The sequence below is a fragment of the Ranitomeya imitator genome, chromosome 5, assembly GCF_032444005.1.
Source record: "Ranitomeya imitator isolate aRanImi1 chromosome 5, aRanImi1.pri, whole genome shotgun sequence".
NCBI classification, from domain to species: Eukaryota; Metazoa; Chordata; class Amphibia; order Anura; family Dendrobatidae; genus Ranitomeya; species Ranitomeya imitator.
The window spans coordinates 664,450,005-664,477,532 of record NC_091286.1 but is presented as its reverse complement, the minus strand read 5'-3'; the positions used below and the strand labels follow the sequence as shown (position 1 = coordinate 664,477,532).

Here is a 27,528-nt window from a genome sequence, read left to right as displayed (position 1 = left end):
TGGTTCCAGGGGAACCCGGGCAGCAGTAGACAGGTCAGTGGAGGCCTAATGGAAGGAGGGACCGCAGACAGGCTTCGAAGCCCTAACATAATAAATTGGGCTGGCTGTAGGCAATTTAAAATTGGTTCCAGGGGAACACGGGCGGCAGTAGACAGGTCAGTGGAGGCCTAGTGGAAGGAGGGACCGCAGACAGGCTTCGAAGCCCTAACATAATAAATTGGGCTGGCTGTAGGCAATTTAAAATTGGTTCCAGGGGAACACGGGCAGCAGTAGACAGGTCAGTGGAGGCCTAGTGGAAGGAGGGACCGCAGACAGGCTTCGAAGCCCTAACATAATAAATTGGGCTGGCTGTGGGCAATTTAAAATTGGTTCCAGGGGAACACGGGTGGCAGTAGACAGGTCAGTGGAGGCCTAGTGGAAGGAGGGACCGCAGACAGGCTTCGAAGCCCTAACATAATAAATTGGGCTGGCTGTAGGCAATTTAAAATTGGTTCCAGGGGAACACGGGCGGAAGTAGCCAGGTCAGTGTAGTAGTAGTGGAAAGAACAGGCCGCAGACAGGCTTCGAAGGCCTAACATAACAAAAATTGGGCTGTAGGCAATTTAAAATTGGTTCCAGGGGAACACGGGCGGCAGTAGCCAGGTCAGTGTAGTAGTAGTGGAAAGAACGGGCCGCAGACAGGCTTCGAAGGCCTAACATAACAAAAATTGGGCTGTAGGCAATTTAAAATTGGTTCCAGGGGAACACGGGCGGCAGTAGACAGGTCAGTAGAGGCCTAGTGGAAGGAGGGACCGCAGACAGGCTTCGAAGCCCTAACATAATAAATTGGGCTGGCTGTAGGCAATTTAAAATTGGTTCCAGGGGAACACGGGCGGCAGTAGCCAGGTCAGTGTAGTAGTAGTGGAAAGAACGGGCCGCAGACAGGCTTCGAAGGCCTAACATAACAAAAATTGGGCTGTAGGCAATTTAAAATTGGTTCCAGGGGAACACGGGCGGCAGTAGACAGGTCAGTAGAGGCCTAGTGGAAGGAGGGACCGCAGACAGGCTTCGAAGCCCTAACATAATAAATTGGGCTGGCTGTAGGCAATTTAAAATTGGTTCCAGGGGAACACGGGCACCAGTAGACAGGTCAGTGGAGGCCTAGTGGAAGGAGGGACCGCAGACAGGCTTCGAAGCCCTAACATAATAAATTGGGCTGGCTGTAGGCAATTTAAAATTGGTTCCAGGGGAACACGTGCGGCAGTAGCCAGGTCAGTGTAGTAGTAGTGGAAAGAACGGGCCGCAGACAGGCTTCAAAGGCCTAACATAACAAAAATTGGGCTGTAGGCAATTTAAAATTGGTTCCAGGGGAACACGGGCGGCAGTAGACAGGTCAGTGGAGGCCTAGTGGAAGGAGGGACCGCAGACAGGCTTCGAAGCCCTAACATAATAAATTGGGCTGGCTGTAGGCAATTTAAAATTGGTTCCAGGGGAACCCGGGCAGCAGTAGACAGGTCAGTGGAGGCCTAGTGGAAGGAGGGACCGCAGACAGGCTTCGAAGCCCTAACATAATAAATTGGGCTGGCTGTAGGCAATTTAAAATTGGTTCCAGGGGAACACGGGCGGCAGTAGACAGGTCAGTGGAGGCCTAGTGGAAGGAGGGACCGCAGACAGGCTTCGAAGCCCTAACATAATAAATTGGGCTGGCTGTAGGCAATTTAAAATTGGTTCCAGGGGAACACGGGCAGCAGTAGACAGGTCAGTGGAGGCCTAGTGGAAGGAGGGACCGCAGACAGGCTTCGAAGCCCTAACATAATAAATTGGGCTGGCTGTGGGCAATTTAAAATTGGTTCCAGGGGAACACGGGTGGCAGTAGACAGGTCAGTGGAGGCCTAGTGGAAGGAGGGACCGCAGACAGGCTTCGAAGCCCTAACATAATAAATTGGGCTGGCTGTAGGCAATTTAAAATTGGTTCCAGGGGAACACGGGCGGAAGTAGCCAGGTCAGTGTAGTAGTAGTGGAAAGAACAGGCCGCAGACAGGCTTCGAAGGCCTAACATAACAAAAATTGGGCTGTAGGCAATTTAAAATTGGTTCCAGGGGAACACGGGCGGCAGTAGCCAGGTCAGTGTAGTAGTAGTGGAAAGAACGGGCCGCAGACAGGCTTCGAAGGCCTAACATAACAAAAATTGGGCTGTAGGCAATTTAAAATTGGTTCCAGGGGAACACGGGCGGCAGTAGACAGGTCAGTGGAGGCCTAGTGGAAGGAGGGACCGCAGACAGGCTTCGAAGCCCTAACATAATAAATTGGGCTGGCTGTAGGCAATTTAAAATTGGTTCCAGGGGAACCCGGGCAGCAGTAGACAGGTCAGTGGAGGCCTAGTGGAAGGAGGGACCGCAGACAGGCTTCGAAGCCCTAACATAATAAATTGGGCTGGCTGTGGGCAATTTAAAATTGGTTCCAGGGGAACACGGGTGGCAGTAGACAGGTCAGTGGAGGCCTAGTGGAAGGAGGGACCGCAGACAGGCTTCGAAGCCCTAACATAATAAATTGGGCTGGCTGTAGGCAATTTAAAATTGGTTCCAGGGGAACACGGGCAGCAGTAGACAGGTCAGTGGAGGCCTAGTGGAAGGAGGGACCGCAGACAGGCTTCGAAGCCCTAACATAATAAATTGGGCTGGCTGTAGGCAATTTAAAATTGGTTCCAGGGGAACACGGGCGGCAGTAGCCAGGTCAGTGTAGTAGTAGTGGAAAGAACGGGCCGCAGACAGGCTTCGAAGGCCTAACATAACAAAAATTGGGCTGTAGGCAATTTAAAATTGGTTCCAGGGGAACACGGGCGGCAGTAGACAGGTCAGTGGAGGCCTAGTGGAAGGAGGGACCGCAGACAGGCTTCGAAGCCCTAACATAATAAATTGGGCTGGCTGTAGGCAATTTAAAATTGGTTCCAGGGGAACACGGGCAGCAGTAGACAGGTCAGTGGAGGCCTAGTGGAAGGAGGGACCGCAGACAGGCTTCGAAGCCCTAACATAATAAATTGGGCTGGCTGTAGGCAATTTAAAATTGGTTCCAGGGGAACACGGGCGGCAGTAGCCAGGTCAGTGTAGTAGTAGTGGAAAGAACGGGCCGCAGACAGGCTTCGAAGGCCTAACATAACAAAAATTGGGCTGTAGGCAATTTAAAATTGGTTCCAGGGGAACACGGGCGGCAGTAGACAGGTCAGTGAGGCCTAGTGGAAGGAGGGACCGCAGACAGGCTTCGAAGCCCTAACATAATAAATTGGGCTGGCTGTAGGCAATTTAAAATTGGTTCCAGGGGAACACGGGCAGCAGTAGACAGGTCAGTGGAGGCCTAGTGGAAGGAGGGACCGCAGACAGGCTTCGAAGCCCTAACATAATAAATTGGGCTGGCTGTAGGCAATTTAAAATTGGTTCCAGGGGAACACGGGCAGCAGTAGACAGGTCAGTGGAGGCCTAGTGGAAGGAGGGACCGCAGACAGGCTTCGAAGCCCTAACATAATAAATTGGGCTGGCTGTAGGCAATTTAAAATTGGTTCCAGGGGAACACGGGCGGCAGTAGCCAGGTCAGTGTAGTAGTAGTGGAAAGAACGGGCCGCAGACAGGCTTCGAAGGTCTAACATAACAAAAATTGGGCTGTAGGCAATTTAAAATTGGTTCCAGGGGAACACGGGCGGCAGTAGACAGGTCAGTGGAGGCCTAGTGGAAGGAGGGACCGCAGACAGGCTTCGAAGCCCTAACATAATAAATTGGGCTGGCTGTAGGCAATTTAAAATTGGTTCCAGGGGAACCCGGGCAGCAGTAGACAGGTCAGTGGAGGCCTAGTGGAAGGAGGGACCGCAGACAGGCTTCGAAGCCCTAACATAATAAATTTGGCTGGTTGTGGGCAATTTAAAATTGGTTCCAGGGGAACACGGGTGGCAGTAGACAGGTCAGTGGAGGCCTAGTGGAAGGAGGGACCGCAGACAGGCTTCGAAGCCCTAACATAATAAATTGGGCTGGCTGTAGGCAATTTAAAATTGGTTCCAGGGGAACACGGGCAGCAGTAGACAGGTCAGTGGAGGCCTAGTGGAAGGAGGGACCGCAGACAGGCTTCGAAGCCCTAACATAATAAATTGGGCTGGCTGTAGGCAATTTAAAATTGGTTCCAGGGGAACACGGGCGGCAGTAGCCAGGTCAGTGTAGTAGTAGTGGAAAGAACGGGCCGCAGACAGGCTTCGAAGGCCTAACATAACAAAAATTGGGCTGTAGGCAATTTAAAATTGGTTCCAGGGGAACACGGGCGGCAGTAGACAGGTCAGTGGAGGCCTAGTGGAAGGAGGGACCGCAGACAGGCTTCGAAGCCCTAACATAATAAATTGGGCTGGCTGTAGGCAATTTAAAATTGGTTCCAGGGGAACACGGGCAGCAGTAGACAGGTCAGTGGAGGCCTAGTGGAAGGAGTGACCGCAGACAGGCTTCGAAGGCCTAACATAAGAAAAATGTCAATACAATGGTATTGACAGTGCCAGGCATTGAAGGATGTCAGCGCATAGACTAAACATTGGTGGAGCTGTGAGAGAAAATTTTGCAAGTGGTAGAGCACTGTTTGACCTGGGGGGGGGACTGTCTTGTGGCCGGCGGTACAGGCCCAGGGCCCCTCATATTACAACGGTGTGTCTGACGTTGGGTGCGCACCACCACCGCCAGACACTTTATTGTACTATGAGGGACCTAGTGGCAGTGCCGTCGACCAAAAGCGGGCACACCCACCTCTTCAGACAAACAGTACTCTCACGGGTGCTGGCGCCAAGTGGCGATACCACGGCCCCGTGTGGGGACTTTGGCCATTTAGGGAGGTGTTAACATGTCGGATGCTGGACAATCAGGTGCTGCAAATTACGAGATTGGAAAAGTCGTTCAGAATAGTCCACAGGCAAGACCTTTACATAGGAAAGCTAGGTGTCAGCCGGGCAAGGTGGGGCAAAAGATTTCGAAATCCAGTTGTGGTTCATTTTAATGAAGGTTAGATCATCTACATTTTGGGTAGCCAGACGAGTCCTTTTTTCTGTTAGTATTGAACCTGCAGCACTGAATACTCTTTCTGATAGGACACTAGCTGCCGGGCAAGCAAGCTCCTGCAATGCATATTCTGCCAATTCTGGCCAGGTGTCTAATTTTGATGCCCAGTAATCAAATGGGAATGACGGTTGAGGGAGAACGTCGATAAGGGATGAAAAATAGTTAGTAACCATACTGGACAAATGTTGTCTCCTGTCACTTTGAATTGATGCTGCAGTACCTGTCCTGTCTGCGGTCATAGCAAAATCACTCCACAACCTGGTCAGAAAACCCCTCTGGCCAACGCCACTTCTGATTTCTGCCCCTCTAACACCTCTGGTCTGCTGGCCCCTGCAGCTCGTGTTAGAACGATCACGGGCGCTGTGTGCAGGGAATGCCAGAAGCAAACGGTCAATAAGAGTTGATTGTTTGGTTGTAAATATTAGTTCCAAGTTCTCATGTGGCATTATATTTTGCAATTTGCCTTTATAGCGAGGATCAAGGAAGCAGGCCAACCAGTAATCGTCATCGTTCATCATTTTTGTTATGCGTGTGTCCCTTTTGAGGATACGTAAGGCATAATCCGCCATGTGGCCCAAAGTTCCAGTTCTCAAATCTGTGGTTGTGCTTGGTTGAGGGGCAGTTTCAGGCAAATCCACGTCACTTGTGTCCCTCCAAAAACCAGAACCCGGCCTTGCCGCGCCAACAATTTCCACTGGCCCCGGAAAAGCTTCCTCATTAAAAATATAATCATCCCCATCATCCTCCTCGTCCTCCTCCTCCTGTTCGCCCGCTACCTCGTCCTGTACACTGCCCTGGCCAGACAATGGCTGACTGTCATCAAGGCTTTCCTCTTCCTCAGCTGCAGACGCCTGATCCTTTATGTGCGTCAAACTTTGCATCAGCAGACGCATTAGGGGGATGCTCATGCTTATTATGGCGTTGTCTGCACTAACCAGCCGTGTGCATTCCTCAAAACACTGAAGGACTTGACACATGTCTTGAATCTTCGACCACTGCACACCTGACAACTCCATGTCTGCCATCCTACTGCCTGCCCGTGTATGTGTATCCTCCCACAAAAACATAACAGCCCGCCTCTGTTCGCACAGTCTCTGAAGCATGTGCAGTGTTGAGTTCCACCTTGTTGCAACGTCTATGATTAGGCGATGCTGGGGAAGGTTCAAAGAACGCTGATAGGTCTGCATACGGCTGGAGTGTACGGGCGAACGGCGGATATGTGAGCAAAGTCCACGCACTTTGAGGAGCAGGTCGGATAACCCCGGATAACTTTTCAGGAAGCACTGCACCACCAGGTTTAAGGTGTGAGCCAGGCAAGGAATGTGTTTCAGTTGGGAAAGGGAGATGGCAGCCATGAAATTCCTTCCGTTATCACTCACTACCTTGCCTGCCTCAAGATCTACAGTGCCCAGCCACGACTGCGTTTCTTTCTGCAAGAACTCGGACAGAACTTCAGCGGTGTGTCTGTTGTCGCCCAAACACTTCATAGCCAATACAGCCTGCTGACGTTTGCCAGTAGCTGCCCCATAATGGGAGACCTGGTGTGCAACAGTGGCAGCTGCGGATGGAGTGGTTGTGCGACTGCGGTCTGTGGACGAGGTCTCGCTTCTGCAGGAGGACGAGGAGGAGGAGGAGGGGGTGCGAACGGCTACAGCCAACTGTTTCCTAGACCGTGGGCTAGGCAGAACTGTCCCAAACTTGCTGTCCCCTGTGGACCCTGCATCCACCACATTTACCCAGTGTGCCGTGATGGACACGTAATGTCCCTGGCCATGCCTACTGGTCCATGCATCTGTTGTCAGGTGCACCTTTGTGCTCACAGATTGCCTGAGTGCATGGACGATGCGCTCTTTAACATGCTGGTGGAGGGCTGGGATGGCTTTTCTGGAAAAAAAGTGTCGACTGGGTAGCTCGTAGCGTGGTACAGCGTAGTCCATCAGGGCTTTGAAAGCTTCGCTTTCAACTAACCGGTAGGGCATCATCTCTAACGAGATTAGTCTAGCTATGTGGGCGTTCAAACCCTGTGTACGTGGATGCGAGGCTAAGTACTTCCTTTTTCTAACCATAGTCTCATGTAGGGTGAGCTGGACTGGAGAGCTGGAGATCGTGGAACTAGCGGGGGTGCCGGTGGACATGGCAGACTGAGAGACGGTGGGAGATGGTATTGTTGCCGCCGGTGCCCTAGATGCAGTGTTTCCTACTACGAAACTGGTGATTCCCTGACCCTGACTGCTTTGGCCTGGCAAAGAAACCTGCACAGATACTGCAGGTGGTGCAGAAAATGGTGGGCCTACACTGCCGGAAGGGATATTGCGTTGATGACTAGCTTCATTGGCCGAGGGTGCTACAACCTTAAGGGACGTTTGGTAGTTAGTCCAAGCTTGCAAATGCATGGTGGTTAAATGTCTATGCATGCAACTTGTATTGAGACTTTTCAGATTCTGCCCTCTGCTTAAGGTAGTTGAACATTTTTGACAGATGACTTTGCGCTGATCAATTGGATGTTGTTTAAAAAAATGCCAGACTGCACTCTTTCTAGCATCGGATACCTTTTCAGGCATTGCAGACTGAGCTTTAACCGGATGGCCACGCTGTACTCCAACAGGTTTTGACTTTGCCACGCGTTTTGGGCAAGATACGGGCCCGGCAGATGGAACCTGTTGCGATGTTGATGCCTGCTGCGGCCCCTCCTCCTCCGCTTCAGAACTGCTGCCGCCTGCACCCTGTTCCCCCAATGGCTGCCAATCGGGGTCAAGAACTGGGTCATCTATTACCTCTTCTTGTAGCTCGTGTGCAACTTCGTCTGTGTCACCGTGTCGGTCGGTGGTATAGCGTTCGTGATGGGGCAACATAGTCTCATCAGGGTCTGATTCTTGATCAGCACCCTGCGAGGGCAATGTTGTGGTCTGAGTCAAAGGACCAGCATAGTAGTCTGGCTGTGGCTGTGCATCAGTGCACTCCATGTCAGATTCAACTTGTAATGGGCATGGACTGTTAACTGCTTCACTTTCTAAGCCAGGGACGGTATGTGTAAAGAGCTCCATGGAGTAACCCGTTGTGTCGCCTGCTGCATTCTTCCCTGTTGTTGTTTTTGCTGAAGAGGACAAGGAAGCGACTTGTCCCTGACCGTGAACATCCACTAACGAAGCGCTGCTTTTACTTTTACCAGTTTCACGAGAGGAGGCAAAAGAGCTAGAGGCTGAGTCAGCAAGATAAGCCAAAACTTGCTCTTGCTGCTCCGGCTTTAAAAGCGGTTTTCCTACTCCCAGAAAAGGGAGCGTTCGAGGCCTTGTGTAGCCAGACGACGAACCTGGCTCCACAGCTCCAGACTTAGGTGCAATATTTTTTTTCCCACGACCACCTGATGCTCCACCACTACCACTACCCTCATTACCAGCTGACAATGAACGCCCCCGGCCACGACCTCTTCCACCAGACTTCCTCATTGTTTTAAAAACGTTACCAAACTAACGGTATTTGTTGCTGTCACACAACTTACATGGTGAGCTATAACTTCAGTATGATTTAGCTACCCCTTTACAGGTTGGTGAGACCACAACGAAAATCAGGCACAATGTTACACACTCTGTTGTTGGTGGCAACAAATGAGAGAGATGCCACACACGCAGGACTGTCACTGAAGCGCAAATGTAAATATTAATCTCCCACTGATTTGTTTTTTTTTTTTTAACAGGGAGACTTTAGAAAAAAAAAATACAACAAAAATGATTTTTTCAGGAATAATTTAGAAACCAAATAAAATAAAATGATTGTTTCAGGGAGAATTTAGAAAACAAATAAAAAAAAAATAGGCTTTGTAGGGCCCACTGAGTGAGAGAGGACGCACACAGGAGTCAGGAGTGGCACACAAGCCCAGACGCCAATATTCATCTCCCACTGATTGATTTAGTGATTTTTTCAGGTAGATTTTGGAACCCAAATCAAACAAAAAAATTAATAGGCTTTCTCTGGCCCACAATTGGAGAGAGAGAGATGGCACACCCAGGAGTCAAGACTGGCACACAAGCAGAAAAGGCAATATTAATCTCCCACTGATTTGATTTTTTTTTTTTTTTCAGGGAGACTTTAGAAAAAAAAATGCAACAAAAATGATTTTTTCAGGAATAATTTAGAAACCAAATAAAATAAAATGATTTTTTCAGGGAGAATTTAGAAAACAAATAAAACAAAAAATAGGCTTTCTAGGGCCCACTGAGTGAGAGATGACGCACACAGGAGTCAGGAGTGGCACACAAGCCCAGAGGCCAATATTTATCTCCCACTGATTGATTTAGTGATTTTTTCAGGTAGATTTTGGAAGCCAAATCAAGCAAAAAAATAAATAGGCTTTCTATGGCCCACAATTGGAGAGAGAGAGAGAGATGGCATACCCAGGAGTCAAGACTGGCACACAAGCAGAAAGGGCAATATTAATCTCCCACTGATTTGATTTTTTTTTTTTTTTCATGGAGACTTTAGAAAAAAAAAATACAAAAAAATGAATTTTTCAGGAAGAATTTAGAAACAAAATAAAATAAAATGATTGTTTCAGGGAGAATTTAGAAAACAAATAAAAAAAAAATAGGCTTTGTAGGGCCCACTGAGTGAGAGAGGACGCACACAGGAGTCAGGAGTGGCACACAAGCCCAGAGGCCAATATTTATCTCCCACTGATTGATTTAGTGATTTTTTCAGGTAGATTTTGGAACCCAAATCAAGCAAAAAAATTAATAGGCTTTCTCTGGCCCACAATTGTAGAGAGAGAGATGGCACACCCAGGAGTCAAGACTGGCACACAAGCAGAAAGGGCAATATTAATCTCCCACTGATTTGATTTTTTTTTTTTTCAGGGAGACTTTAGAAAAAAAAATACCAAAAAAATGATTTTTTTCAGGAATAATTTAGAAACCAAATAAAATAAAATGATTTTTTCAGGGAGAATTTAGAAAACAAAACAAAAAATAGGCTTTCTAGGGCCCATTGAGTGAGAGATGACGCACACAGGAGTCAGGAGTGGCACACAAGCCCAGAGGCCAATATTTATCTCCCACTGATTGATTTAGTGATTTTTTTCAGGTAGATTTTGGAACCCAAATCAAGCAAAAAAATAAATAGGCTTTCTATGGCCCACAATTGGAGAGAGAGAGAGAGAGATGGCACACCCAGGAGTCAAGACTGGCACACAAGCAGAAAGGGCAATATTAATCTCCCACTGATTTGATTTTTTTTTTTTTTTCAGGGAGACTTTAGAAAAAAAAAATACAAAAAAAATGATTTTTTCAGGAATAATTTAGAAAACAAATAAAACAAAAAATAGGCTTTCTAGGGCCCACTGAGTGAGAGATGACGCACACAGGAGTCAGGAGTGGCACACAAGCCCAGAGGCCAATATTTATCTCCCACTGATTGATTTATTGATTTTTTCAGGTAGAATTTAGAACCCAAATCAACCCAAAAAATAAATAGGCTTTCTTTGGCCCACTATTTGTGAGAGAGATGGCACGCTCAGGACTGGCACACAAGCCCAGAGGCCAATATTAATCTCCCAGTTTTTTTTTTTTTCCAGGGAAAATTTATAAACCCAATAAAAAAAATAATAAATAGGCTTTCTATGGCCCACTATCTGAGAGAGAGAGATGGCACGCTTAGGACTGGCACACAAGCCCAAAGGCCAATATTAATCTCCCACTGATTGATTTATTGATTTTTTCAGGTAGAATTTAGAACCCAAATCAACCCAAAAAATAAATAGGCTTTCTATGGCCCACTATTTGTGAGAGAGATGGCACGCTCAGGACTGGCACACAAGCCCAGAGGCCAATATTAATCTCCCACTTTTTTTTTTTTTTCCAGGGAAAATTTATAAACCCAATAAAAAAAATAATATATAGGCTTTCTATGGCCCACTATCTGAGAGAGAGAGATGGCATGCTTAGGACTGGCACACAAGCCCAAAGGCCAATATTAATCTCCCACTGATTGATTTATTGATTTTTTCAGGTAGAATTTAGAACCCAAATCAAGCAAAAAAATTAATAGGCTTTCTATGGCCCACTGAGTGAGAGATGGCACACACAGGAGTCAGGAGTGGCACACAAGCCCTGAGGCCAATATTTTTCTCCCACTGATTGATGTTGTGATTTTTTCAGGTACATTTTGGAACCCAAATCAAGCAAAAAAATAAATAGGCTTTCTATGGCCCACTGAGTGAGAGATGGCACACACAGGAGTAAGGAGTGGCACACAAGCCCTGAGGCCAATATTTTTCTCCCACTGATTGATGTGATTTTTTCAGGTAGATTTTGGAACCCAAATCAAGCAAAAAAATAAATAGGCTTTCTATGGCCCACAATTGGAGAGAGAGAGAGAGATGGCACACCCAGGAGTCAAGACTGGCACACAAGCAGAAAGGGCAATATTAATCTCCCACTGATTTGATTTTTTTTTTTTTACAGGGAGACTTTAGAAAAAAAAAATACAAAAAAAATGATTTTTTCAGGAATAATTTAGAAACCAAATAAAATAAAATGATTTTTTCAGGGAGAATTTAGAAAACAAATAAAACAAAAAATAGGCTTTCTAGGGCCCACTGAGTGAGAGAGGACGCACACAGGAGTCAGGAGTGGCACACAAGCCCAGAGGCCAATATTTAAATGATTTTTTCAGGAATAATTTAGAAACCAAATAAAATAAAATGATTTTTTCAGGGAGAATTTAGAAAACAAATAAAACAAAAAATAGGCTTTCTAGGGCCCACTGAGTGAGAGAGGACGCACACAGGAGTCAGGAGTGGCACACAAGCCCAGAGGCCAATATTTATCTCCCACTGATTGATTTATTGATTTTTTTCAGGTAGAATTTAGAACCCAAATCAACCCAAAAAATAAATAGGCTTTCTATGGCCCACTATTTGTGAGAGAGATGGCACGCTTAGGACTGGCACACAAGCCCAGAGGCCAATATTAATCTCCCACTTTTTTTTTTTTTTCCAGGGAAAATTTATAAACCCAATAAAAAAAATAATAAATAGGCTTTCTATGGCCCACTATCTGAGAGAGAGAGATGGCACGCTTAGGACTGGCACACAAGCCCAAAGGCCAATATTAATCTCCCACTGATTGATTTATTGATTTTTTCAGGTAGAATTTAGAACCCAAATCAAGCAAAAAAATTAATAGGCTTTCTATGGCCCACTGAGTGAGAGATGGCACACACAGGAGTAAGGAGTGGCACACAAGCCCTGAGGCCAATATTTATCTCCCACTGATTGATGTTGTGATTTTTTTCAGGTAGATTTTGGAACCCAAATCAAGCAAAAAAATAAATAGGCTTTCCATGGCCCACTGAGTGAGAGATGGCACACACAGGAGTAAGGAGTGGCACACAAGCCCTGAGGCCAATATTTTTCTCCCACTGATTGATGTAGTGATTTTTTCAGGTAGATTTTAGAACCCAAATCAAGCAAAAAAATAAATAGGCTTTCTATGGCCCACTGAGTGAGAGATGACACAGACAGGGATGGCACTCTAGCAGAAATGCCAATCTTAATCTCCCACAAAAAAAAAAAAAAAAAAAAAGGAACTGTCCTTCAATTACTATCTCCCTGCAGTAATCTCAGCCAGGTATGGCAGGTAGCAATAAGGAGTGGACTGATGCACAAATTAAATAAAAAGTGTGGAAAAACAAACAATATAGCTGTGCAGAAAGGAAGGAACAAGAGGATTTGTGCTTTGAAAAAAGCAGTTGGTTTGCACAGCGGCGTACACACAGCAATGCAGCTATCAGGGAGCCTTCTAGGGCAGCCCAATGGAAAAAAAAAAAATGTAGCTTCCACTGTCCCTGCACACCGAAGGTGGTGTTGGGCAGTGGAAATCGCTACAGCACAAGCGGTTTGGTGGTTAATGGACCCTGCCTAACGCTATCCCTGCTTCTGACGAAGCGGCAGCAACCTCTCCCTAAGCTCAGATCAGCAGCAGTAACATGGCGGTCGGCGGGAACGCCCCTTTATAGCCCCTGTGACGCCGCGGACAGCAAGCCAATCACTGCAATGCCCTTCTCTAAGATGGTGGGGACCAGGACCTATGTCATCACGCTGCCCACACTCCGCATTTACCTTCATTGGCTGAGAAATGGCGCTTTTTGCGTCATTGAAACGCGACTTTGGCGCGAAAGTCGCGTACCGCGTGGCCGACCCCGCACAGGGGTCGGATCGGGTTTCATGAAACCCGACTTTGCCAAAAGTCGGCGACTTTTGAAAATGAACGACCCGTTTCGCTCAACCCTTATCTCTACTAATCGTAAAGCTTTACAGAATTTTTTAGGGGTTGCTAATTGTTATTGTCAGTTCATAAATAAAGTATATGTCATAGTCAAAACTCTTACCTGTATGACCAATAAGGGTACTGATGTTTCATCTTCATCTATTGAGGCTGTTGATGCTTTGCCGCCCTCAAGACAGGTTTCGCTAAAGCTTTCTGCCCTCAGTCATCCTGTCAGGATTCCTGTTGTCCTTTTACAGTTTGACCACTTGTGGCTGCTATTGTTAACCTTGATAATTGTGCCCACAGGCCCGCCCTGAAGCACAAACATGTTCCTCATCATAGAGACAGAGAGACAGACTGTTTGTTCTTCAGGGCGGCCTATTGGCAGGTCTTTCCTTGGATCCTCTGGCTTAGGGTACCGTCACACAGTGCAATTTTCATCGCTACGACGGTACGATCCGTGACGCTCCAGCGTCGTAACAATATCGCTCCAGCGTCGTAGACTGCTGTCACACTTTGCAATCTACGACGCTGGAGCGATAATTTCATGACGTATGTGCGATGTAGAAGCTGTTGGTTACTATGCGCACATCGTATACGATATATGTTACACCATGCAATCATGCCGCCACAGCGGGACACTAGACGACGAAAGAAAGTTTCAAACGATCTGCTACGACGTACGATTCTCAGCGGGGTCCCTGATCGCAGGAGCGTGTCAGACATTGCGATATCGCTCGAACGTCACAGATATATCGCTCGAACGTCACGAATCGTGCCGTCGTAGCGATCAAAATTTCACTGTGTGACGGTACCCTTAGAGAAAGAAGATAAGACTCTGCCTACAGTCCAGCCCCGGAGCATGAGCATGTCATTAACTGAAAACTTCTTCCACCGATTACACCAGAACTAAAAGTCAAATTTCTTCACGCAAGGTATCATCTTAATCAGTTTAACACCGCCAACCTTTCAATGCCTGCAGTTTGCTTAGCAAAATCCTGCTCTAAGGTTCGCTTTTTTAAAAAAATGAAGAAAAAATGTTTGGAGGTCCCCCACAGTTCTCATAAGCAACATAGAGAAAACCAATGGCTGAGGGCTGATGCTAATTTTCTGGCAAGTAGAGCATAACAAACTCCATTAGTGAAGAAGTTATTCAATGCAAATTTAATGTACCTTATCATGTAATGGGGTGTCTAAAGACCCCAGTGCGTTATATATGTAATATGTAAAAAATTAAAAATACATAATCTCACTCTGAGCTCTCCTTTCTGGTCCCAATGCTACTCACTCCTTGCATTCCTTGCCTCATCTTCTGATTCCCCACTACTTGCATCGGATTCTTTGGGCCTCTCACACTGTGCCATACTTCCTGCTGTTATTGCACCCAGGAGGGCTCTGCACATGCAAGTGGGGGATTATCAGCATCATGACATAATGACGTGCAACAAGACCTTTCTGCTTGCGTGTGCAGAGCCGTCCCAGACACCAAATCCAGCACAGTGTGAGAGGCCCGAATATTCCAGTACAAGCGACGGGGTCTCATAAGATATGACATTGACCGAACAGGTGGAGGAGAGTGGTGGAGGGGCCAAAGAGATCCAGGGAGAGGTGAGCAGTTTTCTCTTTTTAATAACCTTTTCATGGCCCTTTATTGTTCAGAAAAATCGTGCCTATCAGCTACCAATTTGCTGAATCTTCAATCAAGCGAATTTAAAAAAAACCTGCATTTTGACGACTGTGGATTTGTGTAAAATTCAAGTTGGATTCAACATCATTTGAATTTATTTGCTCATTTCTAGTAAGCAGCGATCAAACAAGCAATATTAGACATTTAGACAAAAAGGCAGGAAAATGTTTGAAAATTATTAACCAAAATACTGCCCATAAAAATGACCTTTATTGTTAAAATGTGAATAATTTCTGTCCTGTAAATATACAAAATCTGAAAACTCATATAGATGAAAAATGTTAAAATGTGAACTGCAATTTGCGTATCCATAACTGACAGAAGGCGTTTGCACAGCAGTAAGAATCTTTTGTGTTAGGAAAATTATGATGATTCACAAATATCAGATACAAGTACTGTATATACTCGAATATAAGCCGAGATTTTCAGCCCAAATTTTTGGGCTGAAAGTGCCCCTCTCGGCTTATGCTCGAGTCATGGTCGGCGGGTGAGGGGGAGAGAGGACTGTCGCATACTCACCTGCTCCTGGCGCCCTTGACGCGGTCCCTGCCTGTCCCATGGTCTCCGGGAGCCGACACCTTCTTCCTCTGTTCAGCGGTTACATGGTACCGCTCATTAAAGTAATGAATATGGACTCCACTTCCATAGGGGTGGAGCCACATATTCATTCCTGTAATGAGCGGTACCATGTGACCGCTGAACAGAGGAAGAAGCTGCCGGCTCCCTGAGGTCATCTGTCCGGGAGAAGCTGCCAGGGACCCCGCCAGGAGCCGCTCCGTCTTCCTGTCCTCTTGCAGTGACTGTTCAGATCAGAGGGTGCAATGACGTGTTAGTGTGCGCGCCGCCCTCTGCCTGAACAGTCAGTGCGGGGAGACGGGACGCTGAGGAGCAGCGGGCAGCAAGCAAGGAGAGGTGAGTATGTCATTTTTTATTTTTATTGCAGCAGCAGCAGCATTCTATATGGCACAGTTTTATATGGAGCATCTATGGGGCCATAATGAAATGTATGGAGCATTCTATATGGCACAGTTTTATATGGAGCATCTATGGGGCAATAATGAAATGTATGGAGCCATAATGAAATGTATGGAGCATTATATGTGGCACAGTTTTATATGGAGCATCTATGGGGCAATAATGAAATGTATGGAGCATACTATGTGGCACAGTTTTATATGGAGCATCTAAGGGGCAATAATGAAATGAATGGAGCATTATATGTGGCATACTCAAAAACACTTAACCTACTGATGTCTCAATTAATTTTACTTTTATTGGTATCTATTTTTATTTTTGACATTTACCGGTAGCTGCTGCATTTTCCACCCTAGGCTTATACTCAAGTCAATAAGCTTATACTCGGGTCGGCTTATACTCGAGTATATACGGTATATAAAACATTAGTTAGAATCATTATTGAAACTCACTGTATACTAAAAAAAAGGTATAGGATAGTAGAGATTAATTTGCCCTGGTTTTCTCTCAATTTGATTTGTGTGAATCTAGAAAAGTAGCGGCCAACTTACCAAGCTTAAAAGGATTGTAAAGGGTTTTAAAAAATAAAATAATAATTCTCACAAGAGAAGAGTGAATCTTTTGAATTCTGAATTTGACAGTTTTGTTATATTATCCCCATTACAATATGATGCATCAGTTCAATTTCCCAACTACTGCTCTAGTCATTCTCTATGGCGCCAAGAGCAGCTCTCGCAGCCCAATAGGGAGTTCATGGAGACATGGTCGTGTGTACACATTACAGATCTATTCTAACAAGGATAGAAGTGTCCTCTTCTGCTATTGGCTGAGGTTCCCACCAATTAATGAACTCTCATCTGGTATTGAGTCACTTGGTGAGAGACTGGCAGAGTGGCTCGATTCTCTCCTGTAACCTCTAGTCCAGAGAGTCCCAGGCCTCATTAAGGACACGGGTGACATTTTACATATTTTACATTACCTGAAATGGTCCTCTCAATATTCATAGTTTGGGTGCAATGTAGTATCATTATACACGTCTATTGCTCATCAGGTGGCTATAAATGCGATGGATTTACATGTAAAATAATACATTTTATTTAATAGATCTTTAAAATTATATCAATGTTGTTGCTTAATTCTTGATTACAACAATTACTTTAGCTTCAGTGCCCCATTCTGCTAAGGGTTGTGGTTCCCAGTGGCAGGAGCCCTGCCCACCCCCAATTAATCAATGATCACTTAATCTGTGGATAACTTGTTTTCACAGGGAACATTTTAAGGTTTTTCAGTGTAGGTGACAAAGTGTTCACACACGAGGAATAGCACACATCTTGTAAGGCACTGGACCGGTTGTGAATCCAATGGCTGGAGTCAGGTCTAGTGTAGCCCCAGGAGGAGCCTTAAACGTGAAGTTCTGCAGAAGAACAGGTACAGCTCGATTTTAGCCAAATTTTCTCCAGCGCAACTTCTCTTACCTACAGCAATGAAATATGTGGAAAAGGATGAAAAGTTTATATTGATCCATGGCTAAAGCAAAAGATAATATATCATTTCAAAATAGGTTGTTCTAACAAAATTGTAAGATTTCAATCTGATAAATGTCAACTCAAAATTTAGATATGGAGGCACAACCATCCTCACCTCACACAGATTCCCCAAAAGGAAGAAACTGTCTCCATTCAGATTCTTACATTTTCCCAAAGCATAGCCCACATAAATCATAAATGTACCCTCATGGTACAGCCTCATAGGGAGAAGATTATTGGCCATATTGAATGTAGATGCATTTTTTCAAGCGCTCGGATTATTGTATGACGAACCTAATTCTGTGGATCATGCAGAAAAAACCCTGTTGGCCTGTGTCGAGGTCAGGAAGCGGCAGAATTATACTGCCAGAAATTTAGAAAATGGTCTGTGCTCACTAAATGGAATGAGGAGGCTCTGGCTGCAATTTTCAGAAAAGGTCTTTCTGAAGCCCTTGAAGATGTTATGGTGGGCTTCCCTACGCCTGCCGGTTTGAGCGAATCTATGTCTCTAGCCATTCAGATTGATCGGCGTCTGCGCGAGCGCAAAGCTGTGCACCATATGGCAGTGTCCTCTGAGCAGAGTCCTGAGCCTATGCAATGTGATAGGATTTTGACTAGAACAGAACGGCAGGAATTCAGACGTCATAGTAGGCTGTATTTTTACTGTGGTGATTCTGCTCATGTTATCTCTGATTGCCCTAAGCGTACTAAGAGAGTCGCTAGGTCTGTTACCATTAGTATTATACAGCCTAAATTTCTCTTATCTGTGACCCTGATTTGCTCATTGTCGTCCTTTTCTGTCATGGCATTTGTGCATTCAGGCGCTGCCCTGAATTTAATGGACTTAGAATTCGCCAGGCGCTGTGGTTTTTCCTTGCAGCCTTTGCAGAGCCCTATTCCTTTGAGGGGTATTGATGCTACACCCTTGGCCAAGGATAAACCTCAGTACTGGACGCAGATGACTATGTACATGGCCCCAGCACATCAGGAAGATTGGCGTTTTCTGGTGTTGCATAACCTGCATGATGTTGTTGTACTGGGTTTTCCACGGTTACAGGAACATAATCCGGTGCTGGATTGGAAAACTATGTCTGTGACTAGTTGGGGTTGTCAATGGGTACATAGTGACGTTCCTTTGATGTCAATTTCCTCTTCCCCCTCTTCTGAGGTCCCTGAGTTTTTGTCGGATTTCCAGGATGTATTTGATGAGCCCAAGTCCAGTTCCCTTCCACTGCACAGGGACTGTGATTGTGCTATTAACTTGATTCCTGGTTGCAAGTTCCCTAAGGGCCGACTTTTCAATCTGTCTGTGCCAGAGCATGCCACCATGCGGAGTTATGTTAGGAGTCTTTGGAGAAGGGGGATATTTGGCCCTCTTAATCAACATTGGGAGCGGGTTTCTTTTTTGTTGCTAAGAAGGATGGCTCCTTGAGACCCTGTATAGATTATCGTCTTCTTAATAAGATCACGGTCAAATTCCAATACCCCTTGCCTTTGCTTTCTGATTTGTTTGCTCTGATTAAGGGGGCTAGTTGGTTTACTAAGATTGACCTTCGAGGGGCATATAATCTTGTTCGTATTAAACAGGGTGACGAATGGAAAATTGCATTTAATACGCCCGAAGGCCATTTTGAATACCTTGTGATGCAATTCGGGCTCTCTAATGCTCCATCTGTGTTCCAATCTTTCATGCATGATATTTTCCGCAATTATCTTCATAAATTCATGGTTGTATATTTGGATGATATTTTGATTTTTTCCGATGATTGGGAGTCTCATCTGAAGCAGGTCAGGATGGTATTCCAGATCCTTCGTGATAATGCTTTATTTGTGAAGGGGTCTAAGTGCCTATTCGGAGTTCAGAAGGTCTCTTTTATGGGTTTTATTTTTTCTCCCTCGTCTATGGAAATGGATCCTGTGAAGGTCCAAGCCATTCATGACTGGATTCAACCCACATCTGTGAAGAGCCTTCAGAAATTTTTGGGCTTTGCTAATTTCTATCGCCGTTTCATTGCCAACTTTTCCAGTGTGGTTAAGCCTCTTACTGATTTGACGAAAAAAGGCGCTGATGTGACGAATTGGTCTGTTGAGGCTGTTGAGGCCTTTCGGGAGCTTAAACGCCGATTTACTTCTGCCCCTGTGTTGCGTCAGCCGGATGTTTCTCTTCCTTTTCAGGTTGAGGTTGATGCTTCTGAGATTGGGGCAGGGGCCGTTTTGTCTCAGAGGAATTCTGATGGTTCTTTGATGAAACCATGTGCTTTTTTTTCCAGAAAGTTTTCGCCTGCGGAGCGCAATTATGACGTCGGCAATCGTGAGTTGTTGGCTATGAAGTGGGCATTTGAGGAGTGGCGACATTGGCTTGAGGGAGCCAAACACCGCATCGTGGTCTTGACTGATCATAAGAATCTGATTTACCTCGAGTCGGCCAAGCGGCTGAACCCTAGACAGGCTCGATGGTCCCTGTTTTTCTCCCGTTTTGATTTTGTGGTCTCGTATCTTCCGGGTTCTTAGAATGTAAAGGCTGATGCCCTCTCTAGGAGTTTTTTGCCTGATTCTCCTGGAGTCCTTGAGCCGGTTGGCATTCTTAAGGAAGGGGTGATTCTTTCTGCCATCTCCCCTGATTTGCGGTGGGTGCTTCAGGAATTTCAGGCTGATAAACCTGATCACTGTCCTGTGGGGAAGCTGTTTGTTCCTGATAGATGGACAAGTAGGGTAATTTCTGAGGTTCATTGTTCAGTGTTGGCTGGTCATCCTGGGATTTTTGGTACCAGAGATTTGGTTGCTAGGTCCTTTTGGTGGCCTTCCTTGTCGCGGGATGTGCGTGCTTTTGTGCAGTCCTGTGGGACTTGCGCCCGGGCCAAGCCTTGCTGTTCCCGCACTAGTGGGTTGCTTTTGCCTTTGCCGATCCCTGAGAGGCCCTGGACGCATATTTCCATGGATTTTATTTCGGATCTTCCTGTTTCCCAGAAGATTTTTGTTATCTGGGTGGTTTGTGACCGGTTCTCTAAAATGGTCCATTTGGTACCTTTGCCTAAGTTGCCTTCCTCCTCTGATTTGGTTCCGTTGTTTTTTCAGCATGTGGTTTGTTTGCATGGCATTCCTGAGAATATTGTGTCTGACAGAGGTTCTCAGTTTATAAAGTAAAAGAAGGCTGACAGCACTCACTTTCTTAAGGCGCTCGTTCCACGTCCAGGGAACCCTTCCTGGATATAGTAACAGCTTCAAGATAGAAGGGACAGCGCACCAGTCGGGTGTTTTAAGGTCCAAAAATCTTTATTCCAGCCATAGTAAACAGCAACGTTTCGACCATACAATCGGTCTTTTTCAAGCATACACCAAAGTGTTTGGGGCCGTCTTAAATAGTGTGGACACCACGCAGGGAGCCAATCACCATTATAGACCCACCCCCTTAACCATATACTATATACAAACAATAAAAACAGTCCCAAACGGGACATCAAACATATGTGCATTATTTAAAACTAAATCATCGCTGCATGCATACATGCCTCTAATAGCGTACAGTAGTCTAAAAGTAAGTTGTTCATCTTCTGATTGTCTTACGAATATGTGCTGCTTATCCATCTCCATAGTAGCAAAACACCAATAGGGGACACTTCCTGTGTATTCCTGCCCATTCATGTCCATTGGCGCCATATTCCACCTTCAACCAATCTGTTTAACTGATATATTTTATGTGGCACAGCACCACCAATAAGGTTGAATCTATCAAAAGGAGTATACTTGTCCTCATATATCTCAGATACTCATAGGGTCCGCACACTTACCGGCAGACGCGGGCTTCCGTCATGGAGTGCAGGCGTCAGCGCTCAGCGTCATAGCCACGCCCCGTCACATGATCGAGACGGAGCTGCAGCCAGATGCGAGGCACCTCTGCAGCACCTCCCGCCGGTCCCACGTGACTGCTTTCAGCGTCGGTAACCCAGGAGACAGCAGCGCATAGAATCTCATAGAATATGGCAGATTCGGGCATCCGTAATGAAGTGCAAACGTCTGCGCCCTACGTCATCGCCACGCCCCATCTCATAAATGGGATGAAGCTGCAGCTCAACGCAAGGCACTTCTGTAGCACCTCCCACCGGACTCTCATGACTACCTTAGACGTCAGTAACCACGGAAATATCAGCACATAATAATAGAGTCCGCACTCGTTCTTAGTCAACTCTCTTAGCATTGAGCAAAAGATAATAGGATTACATATTACAATGATATAGATATAAATCAATCAGATACACATAGCGTAAAACTCATTAATCCCATCTACACATCACAAGTGTTAGAAGAAGATATACAGCGCATCTCTATAGAGGCAAATACATACAAGACAGCACAACAGATGGTACAAGAGATGGGACAGTCGGAGAAAATAAATAATAAATCAAAAATATGCATTTTAACCTGTATATTGTAATATAGCGTGCTAGATGAGCACTCCAATCTCATTCTAAATCTTATTGCATAGTGCGCCGACTGTCTCATCCAGTGTCCATCTGAAAGAGCAAAAAAAGAAATTATATAAAAATACATATAAATGTATGGTATTTTAAAACAATACAGATGCTATATTCGGGAGGGGAGCAGGGTATATATATTCCAATCATCTAGGGGTACATATATGCCGGTTGTATTCTAGATTCAAACCCCTAGGTTGTAATGTACCTAGCGTATATATCCATCTCATTTCTTTAGCTTTAAGTATCCCTAATCTGTCTCCACACCTTCTCAAAACCGGAACACTATCAAGGGTAGCCAGAGTGATTTAGAATCCTTCCACAATTATCTAAATGGAGTTTATTCAGAATTGCAGTTCACTCTGATGAGTTCAATTGCTCAAATACAATTTCTGGATACCTTGGTTTATAAAGAAAGGAATAAGCTGAGGACAGATTTATTTGTAAAAGAAACAGACAGGAACAGTTTGCTGCTCTATGACAGCAACCATCCTAGAGGAATGATTGACTCACTCCCATGGAGTCAATTATTGAGAGTACGCAGGATAGTATCTGATGAACATATGGTGAATTTGAGATTAGACGAAATGTGCTCAAAATTTGTACAAAGAGGGTACCCTGCTAATAATGTTAATGAATTTAAGATTAAAGCTCTCAACTCCTCACGAGAAAGCATTAGGAAAAAATCTTTTAAAAAACAAGCCTGCGATAGGATACCGTTTGTCTCCACCTATAGTCCGATAAGCAATAAAATAAGTGGTGTCATTAAGAAACATTGGACCCTTTTACAACAAGGTCTAACCCAGATATCAAGTTTCAAATCCATCCCAATGATGTCCTATAGGAGGGGTAAAAATTTAGGAGACAAACTAGTGAAATCCGATTTTGGAACATCAGAAATAAATAGTCAACGCACTTTGAGCGCACCTAGGATTGGAAATTTTCCTTGCCTGGGTTGCACTTGTTGCAATAACTTACTTAAAGGGGATTCATTTTGCCATCCGCACACTGGGAAGAAATTCCAGATTAAAGAGAGATACACCTGTGCGTCCACTTATGTCATTTATATGATAACTTGCCCCTGCGGACTGGTGTACATCGGGGAGACAACCACTGAAGTGATGACCCGCATAGGGAAACATAAAAGTACTATCAGAACGGGCCTTACTGAGCTACCGGTTCCGAAACATTTTTTAGACAATAAGCATCTAGTGAATCAGTTGAGATTCAGAGTTATTGATAGTGTTCCGGTTTTGAGAAGGGGTGGAGACTAGTGTTGAGCGATACTGTCCGATACTTGAAAGTATCGGTATCGGATAGTATCGGCCGATACCCGAAAAATATCGGGTATCGCCGATACCGATATCCGATACCAATACAAGTCAATGGGACATCAAGTATCGGAAGGTATTCTCATGGTTCCCAGGGTCTGAAGGAGAGGAAACTCTCCTTCAGGCCCTGGGATCCATAGGGATGTGTAAAATAAAGAATTAAAATAAAAAATATTGATATACTCACCTCTCCGGCGGCCCCTGGACTTCACGCTGCTAACCGGGAGGCTTCTTTGTTTAAAATGCGCGCCTTTAGGACCTGGGAATGACGTCCCGGGTTCTGATTGGTCGCGTGCCGCCCATGTGACCGGCACGCGACCAATCAGAAGCCGTGACGTCATTCGCAGGTCCTCAATTCCTAGAATTAGCAGTTTTGTGAATGAGAATGACGTCGCGGCTTCTGATTGGCCGCGTGCCGCCCATGTGACCGGCACGCGACCAATCAGAAGCCGTGACGTCATTCGCAGGTCCTCAATTCCTAGACTTAGGAGTTTTGTGAATGAGAATGATGTCGCGGCTTCTGATTGGCCGCGTGCCGGTCACATGGGCGGCACGCGGCCAATCAGAAGCCGCGACGTCATTCTCATTCACAAAACTGCTAATTCTAGGAATTGAGGACCTGCGAATGACGTCACGGCTTCTGATTGGTCGCGTGCCGGTCACATGGGCGGCACGCGACCAATCAGAACCCGGGACGTCATTCCCAGGTCCAAAAGGCGCGCTTTTTAAACAAAGAAGCCTCCAGGTTAGCCGCATGATGTCCAGGGGCCGCCGGAGAGGTGAGCATATCAATATTTTTTTTTTTAATTCTTTATTTTACACATCCCTGTTGATCCGATACCGATACCCGATATCACAAAAATATCGGATCTCGGTATCGGAATTCCGATACAGCAAGTATCGGCCGATACCCGATACTTGCGGTATCGGAATGCTCAACACTAGTGGAGACAGATTAGGGATACTTAAAGCTAAAGAAATGAGATGGATATATACGCTAGGTACATTACAACCTAGGGGTTTGAATCTAGAATACAACCGGCATATATGTACCCCTAGATGATTGGAATATATATACCCTGCTCCCCTCCCGAATATGGCATCTGTATTGTTTTAAAATACCATACATTTATATGTATTTTTATATAATTTCTTTTTTTGCTCTTTCAGATGGACACTGGATGAGACAGTCGGCGCACTATGCAATAAGATTTAGAATGAGATTGGAGTGCTCATCTAGCACGCTATATTACAATATACAGGTTAAAATGCATATTTTTGATTTATTATTTATTTTCTCCGACTGTCCCATCTCTTGTACCATCTGTTGTGCTGTCTTGTATGTATTTGCCTCTATAGAGATGCGCTGTATATCTTCTTCTAACACTTGTGATGTGTAGATGGGATTAATGAGTTTTACGCTATGTGTATCTGATTGATTTATATCTATATCATTGTAATATGTAATCCTATTATCTTTTGCTCAATGCTAAGAGAGTTGACTAAGAACGAGTGCGGACTCTATTATTATGTGCTGATATTTCCGTGGTTACTGACGTCTAAGGTAGTCATGAGAGTCCGATGGGAGGTGCTACAGAAGTGCCTTGCGTTGAGCTGCAGCTTCATCCCATTTATGAGATGGGGCGTGGCGATGACGTAGGGCGCAGACGTTTGCACTTCATTACGGATGCCCGAATCTGCCATATTCTATGAGATTCTATGCGCTGCTGTCTCCTGGGTTACCAACGCTGAAAGCAGTCACGTGGGACCGGCGGGAGGTGCTGCAGAGGTGCCTCGTGTCTGGCTGCAGCTCCGTCCCGATCATGTGACGGGGCGTGGCTATGACGCTGAGCGCTGACGCCTGCACTCCATGACGGAAGCCCGCGTCTGCCGGTAAGTGTGCAGACCCTATGAGTATCTGAGATATATGAGGACGAGTATACTCCTTTTGATAGATTCAACCTTATTGGTGGTGCAGTGCCACATAAAATATATCAGTTAAACAGATTGGTTGAAGGTGGAATATGGCGCCAATGGACATGAATGGGCAGGAATACACAGGAAGTGTCCCCTATTGGTGTTTCGCTACTATGGAGATGGATAAGCAGCACATATTCGTAAGACAATCAGAAGATGAACAACTTACTTTTAGACTACTGTACGCTATTAGAGGCATGTATGCATGCAGCGATGATTTAGTTTTAAATAATGCACATATGTTTGATGTCCCGTTTGGGACTGTTTTTATTGTTTGTATATAGTATATGGTTAAGGGGGTGGGTCTATAATGGTGATTGGCTCCCTGCGTGGTGTCCACACTATTTAAGACGGCCCCAAACACTTTGGTGTATGCTTGAAAAAGACCGATTGTACGGTCGAAACGTTGCTGTTTACTATGGCTGGAATAAAGATTTTTGGACCTTAAAACACCCGACTGGTGCGCTGTCCCTTCTATCTTGAAGAGGTTCTCAGTTTGTCTCTAGGTTTTGGCGGTCCTTTTGCGCTAGGATGGACATTGATTTGTCTTTTTCTTCGGCGTTTCATCCTCAGACTAATGGCCAAACTGAGCGAACTAATCAGACCTTGGAGACCTATTTGAGATGCTTTGTGTCTGCTGATCAGGATGATTGGGTGTCTTTCTTGCCGTTTGCCAAGTTTGCCCTTAATAATCGGGCTAGTTCGGCTACTTTGGTTTCGCCTTTCTTTTGTAATTTTGGTTTTCATCCTCGTTTTTCTTCGGGGCAGGTTGAGCCTTCTGATTATCCTGGTGTGGATTCTGTGGTTGATAGGCTGCAGCAGATTTGGACTCATGTGGTGGACAATTTGACTTTGTCTCAGGAAAAGGCTCAACGTTTTGCTAACCGCCGTCGATGTGTTGGTCCCCGGCTTCGTGTGGGGGATTTGGTTTGGTTGTCTTCTCGTCATGTTCCTATGAAGGTTTCTTCCCCTAAGTTTAAGCCTCGGTTTATTGGTCCTTATAAGATATCTGAAATTATCAATCCGGTATCTTTTCGTTTGGCTCTTCCAGCCTCTTTTGCCATTCATAATGTTTTCCATAGATCTTTGTTGCGGAGATATGTGGTGCCCGTTGTTCCCTCGGTTGAACCTCCTGCCCCGGTGTTGGTTGAGGGAGAGTTGGAATATGAGGTTGAGAAAATTTTGGATTCTCGTTTTTCGAGGCAGAGGCTTCAGTATCTTGTCTAGTGGAAGGGTTATGGCCAGGAGGATAATTCTTGGGTTGTTGCCTCCGATGTCCATGCCGCCGATTTGGTTCGTGCTTTTCATTTGGCTCATCCTGATCGGCCTGGGGGCTCTGGTGAGGGTTCGGTGACCCCTCCTCAAGGAGGGGTACTGTTGTGAATTCCGCTCTTGGGCTCCCTCCGGTGGTTGTAAGTGGCACTTTTGTGAGTTCTGCTCTTGGGCTCCCTCCGGTGGTTTTAAGTGGAATGGCTGCTCCCTAGATTTAGTAGTCTGCAGCTGCTTCCACTAATTGTCTTTCTGCTCGGCTTTTATTCCTGGCTCTTCCCTTCAGCCAGTGCCACTTGTCAATGTTTCCTGGCTGGATTCACATCTCTGCTTGGATTTCCCTGGTTTCCTGACCAGTTCAGCAAAGATAAGTCCTGGCTTTGCTCATTTCAGTCCACATGTTGTGGACTTATTGTTCTGTGCATTCTATATTTTGTCCAGCTTGTCAGTATGGATTTTTTCTGTTAGCTGGAAGCTCTGGGAAGCAGATTTACCCTCCACACCTTTAGTCAGGTGTGGAGATTTTTGTAAACTCTGTGTGGATTTTTTTGTAGTTTTTATACTGACCGCACAGTATCATTTCCTGTCCTATCTATCTAGCTAGTATGGCCTTCTATGCTAAAATCTGATTTCATTTCTGCGTATGTTATTTTCCCCTCCTCTCACCGTCAATATTTGTGGGGGGCTATCTATCCTTTGGGGATTTTCTCTGAGGCAAGATAGGTTTCCTGTTTCCATCTTTAGGGGAAGTTAGATCTTAGGCTGTGCCGAGGGGTCTAGGGAGCGTCAGGTACCCCCCACGGCTATTATTAGTTGCGCTGCTAGGTTCAGGGTTTGCGGTCATTATAGATACCACCTCCTTCAGAGCTTGTCCCATGTTGTTCCTAAACCACCAGATCATAACAAAATATCGGGTATCGGTCGATATTTTCTGTATCGGAATTCCGATACCGAGTTCCGATATTTTTGTGAT

At 45.5% G+C, this 27,528-nt stretch overlaps 1 protein-coding gene across 1 annotated transcript in view; it reads right to left on the bottom strand.

Annotated features, from left to right (window-relative positions):
* Positions 1-17,207: 17,207 nt before the first annotated feature.
* LOC138638720 (cytochrome P450 2C31-like) overlaps positions 17,208-27,528 on the bottom strand; it is a 60,720-nt gene continuing 50,399 nt past the window's right edge. The window contains exon 4 of the mRNA XM_069728245.1: positions 17,208-17,455. Coding sequence (XP_069584346.1) covers positions 17,358-17,455 — 98 coding nt within the window. The 3' untranslated portion in view covers positions 17,208-17,357. The remainder of the gene's footprint in view (positions 17,456-27,528) is intronic.